The sequence below is a fragment of the Triturus cristatus genome, chromosome 1_2, assembly GCF_964204655.1.
Source record: "Triturus cristatus chromosome 1_2, aTriCri1.1, whole genome shotgun sequence".
In the NCBI taxonomy this organism is placed as follows: Eukaryota; Metazoa; Chordata; class Amphibia; order Caudata; family Salamandridae; genus Triturus; species Triturus cristatus.
Window position 1 is genome coordinate 1,087,423,000 of NC_140580.1, and position 13,414 is coordinate 1,087,436,413.

General features: G+C 43.6%; 1 protein-coding gene across 4 annotated transcripts in view; it reads right to left on the reverse strand.

The window, feature by feature from the left end:
* The window catches only part of KCNT1 (potassium sodium-activated channel subfamily T member 1), a 1,722,207-nt gene that overhangs the window by 354,896 nt on the left and 1,353,897 nt on the right, over positions 1-13,414 (reverse strand). For all 4 annotated transcript variants that reach the window (XM_085613491.1, XM_085613497.1, XM_085613504.1 and 1 more), the window contains exon 13: positions 12,154-12,290. In XM_085613491.1, coding sequence (XP_085469617.1) covers positions 12,154-12,290 — 137 coding nt within the window. The remainder of the gene's footprint in view (positions 1-12,153; positions 12,291-13,414) is intronic.

Sequence of the window (13,414 nt, forward strand, 5' to 3'; positions counted from 1 at the left end):
TAGCAGAGGTTAAAGATAGGTTGAGCAGTATGTTGGCCACTGGGTTAATGAACTCAGCTCCTGCCGCTAGTAACTTAGGAGGGGAGAAATCCTTGAGGGAGCCAGATTTCAGCGATTTGAGCGCAATACAGTCTTCCAAAGAAATGACTTCATACGCCTCTATTTGGGCCTGGAGGCTAAGTTTCTTACAGGAGAGGAGCCCACCTCCAACTCCTGGCTATGAATGTCAGCAAAGTTGGCCTGGATGGTTTGAACTTTATCAGCAAAAAATCCTGCCAATTCATTGCACCATTCCTGCGAGACCACTTTGGGGTGTGTCTCGGCTTTTGGAGAGAAGAAGCTCTTAATGATTGCAAACATTTCTTTGGCCTTGTTACCAGAGCGGTCAATACGCTCCTCATAATAGAGGCTTCTAGCTCTAAAAATGGAGGCATAATAATTATTTTGTGCCCTTTTAAAGATCTCTTTGCCCTCTTGGCTATAATTCTTCCTCCATTTGCGCTATAGCTTCTTACAATGTTGTCTTTCGAATTTTACAGGTCCAGAAAACCAGGGCTTATAAGGGGTATTTCTTCCTCTCCCAAAGTAGCAGGGAGGGGCAAGTTGTTAAACATCTTTATAGAGCCACCTTATACAGCTGAATGATGCCTCCTTAATGTCCCCGACAACTCTGACAACTTGGGGGTAGGCCTAGTAGTTCCTTTTTAAACTCCAGGGGGTAAATCTTACTAAAGGCTTTACCCCGCTGCCTATTGACCCTAGTCGCCTGCACCGGCTTACTCCGCATTTGCTAAGCAAACTTAATCAGATAATGGTCTAACCAGATAACTGAAAGGGGGTCATCCATTAGTAATGCCTTATTCGAGCATACTAGATGTAGAATATGACTACCACGGCGAGTGGGTTTCATAACAAATTGTTTAAGATTTGATTCAAAATATCTAGAAACTCAAGAGCGTCCCCAAATTCCGGATTGTCTATGTGAATATAAAGATCACCATGGATAGGGTGACCAGGCGTCCCGGATTTGCCCGGACAGTCCCGGGTTTTCACCAGCTGTCCCGGCAAATTTCGGCAATTTTGGCTAATGTCCCGGTTTTTAGAGGGGGTTAGCTGAAACCAGTGAGAGGCACTTATTGGGTGTTCTAAAGCTGTGCTAGTTAGCAGCTGTTAAAAGGAAGCAATTTAATTAACAGGTAGGATGCTGGTTTTAGGAATTACATTTTATTTATTTTCTTAGGGCTTCTTCTGTGTTACTATCTTGATAGGAGTTGTCATGCGACACAGTACCATTGATGTAAAATTGTAGTCCTTTTGTTTTTGCAAAATGTCCCGGTTTTTGGTTCTCAAGATCTGGTCACCCTAACCATGGATGACAAAATGCAAGTATCGCAGGGCCAGGTGGGCAGTTACACTATCCAGGGCATTTAGAAACGTGCTGGCTGGACCGGGAGGCCTATACATCAAAACTCCGCCCAGTGCATACTGGGGGCAATATTGATTAGGGGTGGGCGGAATTTGCGAAATCCACTTTTGCAAATTATCGCGAAAATGTTTAAAATTATCGCAAACAAGCGGAAATATCGCGAAGATGCGGAATGTTTTTTCCCGCCTGTTTGCGAGATTTTCTGCATGGTTGCGGGTCGCCAACTTACCCATGTAGTTGCTCGCGGGAGCGGCCATCTTGTCTTGAGTTGTCTCGCGGTGCATGATCGCGAGAAGAAAGACGTGATCGCGCGACGCATGACGTCACTGCGGGCGCGAACTGTCGCGAGACAGCGCAAATGGCTAAAAACAATCCAACATCTCATGGAGAATGCGACCGGATCAGGAAAACTTGTCGGCGAACGCAGGGATTCAGGTAAGGCGATCGCGCGCGCGCGAGAATGTATTATTTTACAGCGCGAGCAAGAAACAAATTATCGCCAAGCTGCGGAAAGCGGAAATTTTGACATTTTCGCGCTCTCCGCGGAACGCGAAAATGTCAAATTATCGCAATTTCCGCGAACGGAACGAAATTTTTGCCCAGGCCTAATATTGATACAGAAACCGAATGCGGCAGCCTCCGTTAGTTCCGCCAGCTCGTTCCATTAACATCCCCATTGTTCCCTTAATACAATTGCCACACCCCCGCCACACCCCACCTATGCTGAAACAATATTCTAATCCCACTTGTTGCTTCCTCTTTGCAGCCTCTTTATTGAAGCCCCGCCCCCATGTCAGTTGCCGCAGATTTTCAGCGCTGCCTTATTCGATCTAAAAGCCGGGTCTTATTTACCATGCATCCTGTTTGTTGTCTTTGAAGAAGGCCCTGTCATTCACTCGGAGGAGGGGGTCCCCAATGACTTCTTAAACACATTACCCTCTTTGCTGCAATTAAACAGAGTGGAGCTATGACTAGTCCGTCGCAGGGGGGCAAGAAAAAGGAACCCTTGAATGAAAACGAGGGGACCTAACTGTGCATTACGGGCTCACAATGCATGAGTGTATTGCTGACGTCTGCTTATTGCCTTGCACGGCGAACCATGGGAGCTGAAGTCAGGTGGAAAGTGATTCCCTTCTCTGAGCTGAAGTAGCTTCAAGTAGCAGAAGGATGGCTAACGCCAGCAAAGCTTTATGGGAGTTTTGCATGAGCTCTGCTTTTTTTCCTGTAGTTAGAAGTGGGGTTAATGATGCGCTTTCCCTGGCTTTATTTCTCTGCCCGTGTGTGTAAGATAAAATTCGCCTGTTTAATTGAAGTGCTACCCAGTCCTTGGGAAAGAAAGCGCCCGAGGAGTAATTCGTTTTGGGTCAGTTTGGGTGAAACATAATGAAAACAATTGTATGCTGTGGAGAGAGGTATGGGGCAATTACTGAATGTGGCGGCCACCTGAGAAGCGAGCCCCTGGCCACAGCGCCGGGCCCTTCGTGAATATTATGTTATGTTATGACAATTTATTATGCGCGCTACTACCGGAAGGTGTCTAGGCGCTCACGGTCTCCGGGAACTGTGTCAGAAAAACTAATTACTAAAAAGCCATGTTTTAAGCAATTTCCTGAACTCTAACAAGGAGGAGGACTTCCTGAGAGGGAGCGGAAGGGCATTCCACTCCTTGATGGTGTTGTAACTGAAGCTCCTATCCCCCCCAATTAATCCTTTTAATTCTGAATATTTGTTGCTGTGATGCTATGTGTCAATGGCGGGGATGGGTGAAGTGGACTGGAGTGCAATAAGTAACTCTGCTGGAGAATCGTGTAGCTCACTCTGTCTCTCTGCAGCAGTCCTTAGTGGAACACCGGGAAGAGGCCTGACCCGCCCAGACCTGGGAAATGGCAGCTGAAGCCACACAGGGCTGACGTGACAAGTCCTGGTGGGTGCCCCCCAGAGCCCATTGCCTCCCGATTTTACACATGATGTCAGACTTGAAAAGCCCCCGCATCAATCTTGTCTGGTCTTGTTTCATAAACTACGTGGGGATCAGATTAGATGATAACTCTGCAATGGAGAGAGCATGTCCCATGCTTTAATCCAGTTAGGATATTGGGAAAAGAGAGAAATAAAAACAAGTCAAATAAATGAAAGACACCGAACAGAGCACGAGGCATGTCATCGCGCAGGGTTGGATTGGGATCAAAAATAGGCCCGGGCACGCTAAAAAAAGTGGCCCACATTTGCATATTGCCTTTCCGCAAAACATTGCTTGATGAAGTTTGATAAAAAGAAGGGGTGGGTCTCTGACAGAGGCATGTTTTCTTAACTTCACTTAGATAAAAAAAAGCATGGATTATTTCACACTGGAGAACCACAGCTTAATATAAGAGAGGCCACTTCTGCTTCGGCCCCCTACCCCAGCTCAATCTGCATACATTAAGGGCAGGCCCAGCGAGAGAAAGGTAGTGACACCTCTGCCCAGTTGGTAAAAGGGAGGTAATGGAGGCCCATCTGCCTTCAGAAAGGCCACTCAGGCACCCACTGGGCCGCTGGCGTAATGCAAACAACAGACACTACCCAAATCAGACCCCATGCTTCCCAAAAAAGTGGCCCAGAGCTGGACCTTGGATACCGGCCTTTCGGCCTTTGCCTGAGTGCCCGCCTTACCAATCCTATCCTGGGCATTGGGCATTACCATGGTGAAGCCCCGAGTTTGTTGATGCGTGATGCTGACAGTCATACTGCAAAGAAGCAATTGGACTCTAGAGGCGGGGCTAAAGGCTGAAAGCCAGGCTTGGAAAACAATGTGTTCCAAGCCTCGTGGAAGAAAGGTGAGTTATGGTATTAAGAGAGCACACTCACAAGAAGTTCGGAGGATAAAAAGGGTTTCTTGAGCAGTAAATTACATTAACACCCCACTTGTTTCTCATATGAAGTAAACATAATGCCTAAATTGACATTTCCCAACGTTTATAAAAATTATGCAAGTATAAACAACATTGGTACACTGAAGTTAACAAAAACATTAGATTGTTGACCTAGGTTATGAGCACACATTAAAGAAGGAGGGTGCCACACCAGAAGAATAGAACAAACCATCTGCAGGTACAACCATGTTGTTGACAGAGTCTCCAATTCAAACTCTATGTATATGGAGTGCAGCTGCCGACACATAGTCCCACCACTAGCCATGTGAAACACGACCCAGTGAGTGTGAAGCCCTTAAATACCCAAACGTGTGACCCGTAAGCTATAAAAATAAACGCCCATGACCCAGGAACCACCTCATGCACATGCCCAAAGTAAAAACAAACGAAACGCTCCACCTTGAACAGTGAATAGCATTAACACCCCACTTGCTTCTCATATGAAGTAAACATAATGCCTAAATTGACATACATCACCCAATGTTCACAAAAAGTATACAAGTATAAACAACATTGGAGCACTGAAGTTAACAAAAACATTAGAATGTCGACATAGGTTATGGCACACATTCATGAGAGAAGGAGCATCCCCGGTATGTAAGTGCCATATCAGAAGAATAAAACAAACCATTTGCAGGTACAACCATGTTGTGGATAGTGTCTCCAATGCAAACTTTATGCATATGGAGTGCAGTCGCCAACACATAGTCCCACCACCAGCCATGTGAAAAAACGACCCAGTGCGCCTGAAGCCCTTCAATACCCAAACATGTATAAACCATAAACTAAAAAATAAATGCCCATGACCCAGGAAACACCCCATTCACGTGACAAAAGTAAAAACAAGCATTTGCAATGCAATAGGTCTCGCATTTGCTAGATTTGGACCAATTGGCATTGTAAGTGACAATGGCTTTTATTTATGTGTTTAAAAAACACCTGCAATAATAAAAGGTATTGTTATTTACAATACCAAAGCGAGACCTATTGCATTGCAAAGGCTTGTTTGCTACGCCACTGCCTGTCCCTTCAATATGTTGTAGTTGATGTGATTTGCTGCTGGCAATACTAAAACCACCTAAGCAAATTTTTTTATTTGCTAAAAATGATTTGCTTTGCCAAGAAGAACACGTTGTGCAGAACTCGTTTGTTCTTGTGTTTGTTCCGGTCCCGCGCACCCTGCACCGGAAGTGTCCTTTAACAATGGCCTGAAAAACAATCAGCAGGCTTTGAAAGGCAGAAAGATGAGTGTGAAAACCTGTGCCTCTGATGTAGGCTTGGAGAGGCTTGACACGTCACACGGCAAGGAGTGTGGGGGAAACTGATGTCTGCTCAGATCTGAACTCTGACGCGTGATCCAAGGGGGTCTGGGGGAACGAAAATACAAAAATACTCTGCTATAGGGGCGACATGAACACATTTGCACAAATGACGCTGCTTGTATTAAAACCAGCAAATACGAGGTGAAGGGTGGTCATCTCAGATTGCATTGCCGTGCCTTCCACGGTGCAGCAGGAGCAGTGGCACCGGGGCTCACTGGTGATCATTGCTGAACTGCACACTTCATACAGAGGCCATGGGGCCCACGCCACGCCACGGCCTGATGTAATGTGATGGTTTACAGTTTAAGATGGAGAAACAGTAGGCTTTGACCAGTGTCATCCAGGCGACACCAGACTTCAGTAGCCTCTCTGTTTTCCGCTTTCGAATTATACAGGCCGCAAAATGCTTCATACGCACAGACACGCATGCGTGACCATCCACACATCATCTACTGAACCCCTTATGCTTTTTTCCAATGTAATTTTCTAACATTCCTTCCTCGTGGACGACTGAAGCGCGGTATCTGGATGAACACAGCACGATGAGTGCAAGGGTTACAACCTTAACTCCTAACAGACTGAATAGAGGCGCCTGCAGACTGAGCCCAGCAGAAACCTACACCCACAAGAAAATGAACAACTGATGAACGGCAACACCTACAACTCCGTTACGTGTCCAAACAGCCAACTCACCAGGACCCCAAACGCACAGAAACACAACAGCTAAGAAAAACAAGCTGTCTCCGTGGAGCAAGTCAGCAACGAGACCCCAAACACACAGAAACACAACAGCTAAGAAAAACAAGCTGTCTCCGTGGAGCAAGTCAGCAACGAGGTGTGTGCGCGCGCGTTAGGCGTGTGTGCGCGCGCGTGTGTCTGTGCGTCTGCGCGTCCACAGACCCCGATCGCTGCGCGTGCCCTGGTCTGTCTCCCTTGGGAGCAAACACGGCGACAATAAGTCTCGTTGGCGGCAGCGCTTCGCGCTGCAACGCCAGTGAGACCTAACAAACAAAAGACCCCTCCTTGAACAGTGAATTGCACTAACACCCCTGTTGTCTATCATTCAAAGTAAATATAATGCCTAAATTGACATTTCCCAATGTTTACAAAATTATGCAAGTATAAACAACATTGGTGCATTGAAGTTAACAAAAACATTAGAATGTCGATATAAGTTATGAGCTCACATTGAAGAAAATGGGCGCTTGTGAAAACTAGAGCAGTGTAGTCTTCGTGATGTTTCAACGTTCTGACCTAGTTTATCTTTGGAAAGGGGTCAGAAACATAATTTGCTATTAGTGCAACTGCTGCCTGACTCCATGATGGCGGCAATCTCACAATGGCCGAGGTAAGCTCGGTATTTGAGCTACTGGTGGTGAGTGGAAGGAGGGAAAAGTGGGAGAGCAACATGAGGGATGGAGACCAACTGTAGAGAGCTATAAGATAAGCAAACACAGGGCAAGCGTTGTGCAGGCAAAAGCTAAAAAAAAAAAGTTCCCCAAAAGTGGATAAAAACAGTATTTGGTCCTCGGGACACTGATAAGAGCAAACACACGAGGAACAACAGGAAATAATATGCTACAGCCAATAGAAATGGAGTAAAAATAAGTGGCAAACACAGGAACCAAGGAAAAACAAGGGAGCAGGATGTAAGCCCCTTTTAATATTTATATTGAATACAATAGATTTCACAAGCACAGGCGAAACCTAAAAAAATGATCCCAGAACTTGGGAGAACACTCCAATGGTGGTGAACCGTTATTCTTTATTTTTCCAAAAAACAAACTTCCTCCTTGGGAGTTTGATTTTGGAAAAATAAAAACAGTTAAAAGTTTGGTGTAAGTGTCCGTCACCAGTGACGAATGCACAATAAACTTTTAAATAGCTTTCTATCAACTGCTGTGGCGGTGGTTTATACAAACCCATAGAGCTCACCACATAGTTAGCAGTAAACTTTAAATTTGGTGAATTAAGTAAAGACAGGGTGGCAAACACAAAGTACTCTGCTATCCTGACTGACTTTACTCTGTTCGCCTAAGTTTAAATCAGGCTTGTAATCTGCACTCTTTTCCAAGTTAGAAAAGAATTGACTGCTGCCCTTGACAGGAGTAAATCTCTGATCTCTTACAAGCAGTAAAGAGGGTCTGTGCATATTCACAAACCAACAGGTCATGCCTGCCCTATATCACCCACTCTCCCCACACTGCTAATCCCTGCTCATATATTTACTAACATGACAATCTTAGTGTGGGTAATTCCTTTCATGAGAGCAAAACCAACTTTTAAGAATAGCGAAAGTTGTTTTGCGCTCTGAAATGTTTACAGAAAAGAATATTTGCATATGTAAGTCAAACTTATACTGGAAAATAAATTGGGTCTAATGAATCTAAACTGACCCCATTCACGTAGATAGTCAATATCTTGAAAATCTGGTAAGGATTATGCCTTCCTGGACATACACTGGCCTTAACTGGACCTCAACTTAGGGCAATAACCACATCTTGAGTATGTAGCAAGAGAAGGCCTAGCCTCCTCTTCTTTCTTGTTCTTTCTTGAATTGGCCCTTGGCATACTATCCTTTAATGGGACATTTTGCTTCCTGCCCTAGACAGTGACATATGTACTGCTGTACACAACTGCCTGGTTCTTTTGCCAGGTGGGCTGTGACTTTTTCAAACCATTTTCTTAGCAAACTTGGGTCAAACCACAGCCCATCTTCAAATATTCAGTGAATAGAGACATTGCCTTTTCCACACTTTTTACTTACAACTTGATTTCGAATCCAGTATGGCCTGTCTTGTTTTCAGAGATCCAGTCTGTCTAGCAGGCCCTATTACCAAGGTGCCCCTCTAAATTTACTGTCCTAATAATGACCTTACAATAATATATGTAGTTGAAACATCGTTATCACTTAGGGCAGACTAACATTTAATTTTCGAATTCTAAAGAGACAACTATTGTGTAGCCCTGCTTTACACATTTTTGCTCACCCATTATTTCACTGTGCGATCACCTGGGGTACTGAGCACCTTCCTCATCAACGTGTTTTGAATTTAAAACTTTATTTTATGATAGCTTGATTGAACCTTCACTTTGGTTAGCTATTTAATTGCATTGTAATTGGATTTCCACATACTTTGCAGTTATTCTGTAAAGGGAGCCTAAGTGAACCATTGTTTCCAGTACAGCTTTTATAGGACTTGGCACACATCCCATGTCCTCTGCAAAATGGGACTGGCCAAGCCTTGCCTAGTCTGAGATGCTCTTTGAATGGTTGACAATCAAAATATGAAAAGATGAATCCCAATTCAAGGGATGATAGCCTGTGCATGAGGGGTTTTCCAGCAGCGTGCCGGGTCATAATCGCCTGTCCATTCTTATCCTCAGTGAGCTCATGCCATGAAATTCACGTTTCTGCAATGTCATGTCTCTTGATAGACACTAAGGACCGGAGTATGACTGTGGCGGTGTGGCCACCGGGTCCGCCCCGCCGCTGCACTGTCAACGCCGTGGTGAGACTGACCACCAGATACGTAGTTTCCTTCTGTTGGTGGGCTTTGTTTTTGACATTCCCACGGCAGTGCTCTGAAAATGGGCACTGCAATGGGAAAACCAAAAACAGTTCTTGCACGGCATGGACTATAAGGTAAATGATGTGCAGGAACTGGTGTGCACCATAAAGAATTGATTTTCAAAGGGCAGTATGAGTCAAAAAATAATTGTATAAAGCAATTTTAACGTTTGTACAAAGTTGAAAAGTGAAATTCAATAAATGTTGCTCTAAAATAATGAACGTCGTCTGTCACATCTGAAACAGTGCAGTTGCACTGGTTTCGGTAAAGTAGGCTACAGAGAAAAACATTGATATGAGTGCCTAATTTGAGCTGGTGGTTTCCGATGCTCAGCGCGACACTTAATTGCCAACACCAACATTTATGACAGTCTGCCACATGGTGGCGCTGTTTCTCTAATTTAGAGGTAAGCAAATCAAAAGTTGGTCATTATTTAAATATAAATTAAAAATGATTAATAGGTGAGGCCCAAGCAATTCTTATGGCTTTGTGGGCCTGGAATAGTCGGAATTGTTATACTTATAGAGTGTAATGGTTAGTAGTTCAGTTGGTACTGTTATTGGCAGTGCACGCAGGGGCAATGGGTAATGCAAGCTGCAGTGGCCTCATGACGAGGACCCTGACACTTATTTTGTTTTAGAAATCAAGCCATGATTGTTGCACAAATGCATATCTAGACAAGTAATGTAAACATCTATTAATGTAAAACGTGATAAACTCTCTTCCTTTATGGATCTAAAAGTGTACAAAGTAGCTAGATTTGTAGTATAATGTATAAAGTACATTTTCAGGGTGTGTTAATATTTCATACTTTAATCTAACTGAGCGTATCATCTTTGCTCATGGTTATTTATTATTTTAAATTCACAACCATCACTCCATGAGAGCTTAACCATACATTCAATCATGCCCATAGCTACAGCATATTGAATTTTACTTTTACTTTCATTTCCATCAAGCGCTTGTGCTAAATTGCTCTAAATGTCTCACAGTTTTATCGTATTTTTGCTAATATTTACACAATCTAGGCTCTTCCAATCTATTAGTGCTAATCTCCACATTTAACTCAATCAGAACTGTGCACTTCGCCTGCATGTTTTTGTGTGAGCTGAAAATAACAGGAGCGAATGGCAAAAACGTGCACTTCCATATGCTCATCAGCTTAAAAAAAATGCATTAAGCCCTATTACTTTGTAGGAGAGTAAACAATGAAACCAATGGATTGATGAAACTGAAAGAGAGCCTAGAAAATTCAATTTAGTGTGCATGTGTCCTAAATCTACAAGGTCGACTAAGAAAATCTATTTTCAGCACCATTGTTGATGAGACGAGGAGAATCATCTGTGTACCGTGTAGAAAAACTGCTAACAAATCATAATACAAATGTACTATAAAGAACAGAAGCAAGAGAACAGTAGTATGTTGTAGTACAGGAGGACCTGCCCCTAGCCAGCGATGAAGTAGGTGCCGCGATAGTCGGAGTGGGGGAGTCACCCTTAGAAATGAAAAATTACCCGGTTATTCACCAGTAATTATTTTGAGTCCTAGTCCTTCTTGCCATAATCATGCGAATCACAGAACCCAACATTCTTCAATTTCTCCCAAAAATGTGCTCAGAGTAGGGGTGGGTGGAATTTGCGAAATTCACTTTCGCAAATTATCGCGAAAATGTTAAAAATCTCCGCAAACACACGGAAATATCGCGATGATGCAGAAGTTTTTTTCCCGCCCGTTCCCGGTATTTTCTGCGTGGTCGTGGCTCGCCAACTTACCCATGCGGTTGCTCGCGGGCGCGGCCATCTTGTTTTCACTTGTCTCGCGGTGCATGATCGCGAGAAGAAAGACGTGATCGCGTGACGCATGACGTTACTGCGGGTGCGAACTGTCGAGAGACAGCGCAAATGGCTACCAACAATCCAACATCTCGTGGAGAACGCGACCGGATTGGGAACATTTGTCGGCAAACGCGGGGATTCAGGTGAGGCGATCGCGCGCACGCGAGAATGTATTATTTTACAGCGCGAGCAAGCAAAACATTTCTGGTAAAATGCGGATAGTGGAAATTTTGACATTTTCGCGCTCTCCGCGGAACGCGAAAATGTCAAATTATCGCAATTTCCGCGAGCAGAACGGAATTTTAGCCCAGGCCTAGCTCAGAGTCATCCAGGAAAAGGAGAAGTTTAAAATCTAAAAGTTTATATTGAGATCAGGTGACCCTTGTCATAAGGAAAACCTATTGTCTTAATGCAGAAGAAAACAGCAGTAATGTGTTGCTGAAATGTAAAGAATGGAGCACTTGTTGCTGGCATAGGGTGTGGGGTACACTAGTTTTATGGATCACATCTACAAAGGGCATGATTCACCTTTTTGAACAGATGTTACCCACTACTCTCAAATACCACAAATGGCCAATGGACATCTTTTAATGCTTACACAATCTGCCAAAGTGCACAAACGCTGCAGAATCTTCTGTCTCCTGGCTGCCAGAATCTGACATATTCTCTCATCTCCCAAATGCCACTGTGTGCTACCATCTGCAGCCTATATTGAATTTGTTATCCAGCGTTATGATGCCATCTCACAACCAGGGAACCTAGGTAAGACAATATTTTAATATTCTAATATTTAGAATTGGCCACTGGTATGGAACAGAAGCCTTCCAGGCTTCACAGATGAGGTGTAGCCTTAAAATGTATCTGACCACACAACTATTGATCCCTGTTATAAATTGATTTGATGTGATGATACCACCCTGGTTGTTAGAGCCATGTATGATTCTGACCACAGTCTAACATGCAGTATTTTATACAATTGCTCATTCATAAAAACAATAAAGAATAGCTCTCATTTAAAACAAAATGCTTTTCAATGCTGACTGTAAAGGATTTCAGCAAGAATAAAACAAACAAGCCTCCTCTCACTTGGCTCTCATGAGATCTTGATCCTTCAGTGCTGATCCTTGTAGATAGATTACTCGCTGAGACCACAGCGGAATCTGAAGAACTCTTCGAACCTGAATGTCCATCTCCGTCGGGCAAAGAATCACAACATAGTAATCCTGAAATGAGAAGAGCAAATCATTGGAGATTATAGACTTTAATCTACTGAAGATAGCTTTGCCTGATAGAAAGTCCACCTACCACTCATGTTACAGGGCAAAAGTAAAAGCACATGCCTTAGTAAACCCCAAATTACTACAGACATCTTCAGTTCACCTTCTTTATATTCAACATAGCTGAACCCATTTAATTGACAAGCATGTAGCAGCAGCCTGACAGAAAAATGATACTTCACACAGAATACATGTGAGGAGGCGTCGTCTAGATGTGCACAGAAAAACACCAAATTTATAATGAATTAACATGGAATTCTCCCAGTCAAAGCCACCAAACAAAACTCCCTCATCCAACTGCATACTAGCTTAACAACTATAACCAATCTGGTCTTAAAAGAATATCAACATTTTCTTTGTTTGGGCCTCATAAACACTCTCGGGATTTTCAATATGTTGCAGACACAACCAGCAATGTTATTGCACTTAGGTGAGAAGGGTAGCCCACATATCCATTTGACCCTTCATAACAACATCAACTAAAGTAATCTCTCACAAACCTTTTGATCCTTCAACTCCCAATAATAGGACATTCATTGAATGTTTATTTTTTTAGCAAAAGTTTTCATTCAAAATTCAAAGTTGCACCATGGCAATTGACAGTGATTGATAGCAATCGAAAGGATCACCTACTACAACTAGCAAAATTAATAAGTGTCTTTAAATTTAAAAGATCAGTAGTTAAATCACAAGAGTTGCAAATCAGTCCAAACTATTACCTCTAGCCACCTGTGAATAATGCCCCTGCTTTTAAGAACCAACAGGTCACTAATAAACCATGGCTCTCATCCTTTTAGACCTTAGCGCGGCGTTCGACACTGTGGCACATTCCATCTTGCTACAGTGTCTGAGCAAAGGTGGGGTGAGAGGGGCAGCGTTGAAATGGATTTATTCATTTCTCGCAGGCCGAGGCTTCCAAGTGAGGCAGGGTGACTATTACTCTGAGCGAATTGCTCTGGACCAGGGGGTGCCGCAGGGCTCGTCCCTGAGCCCAACACTTTTTAATCTCTACGTAGCCCCGATTGCCTCCTTGGTAGAGAGCTACGGCCTCCGAATGGTTTCCTATGCCG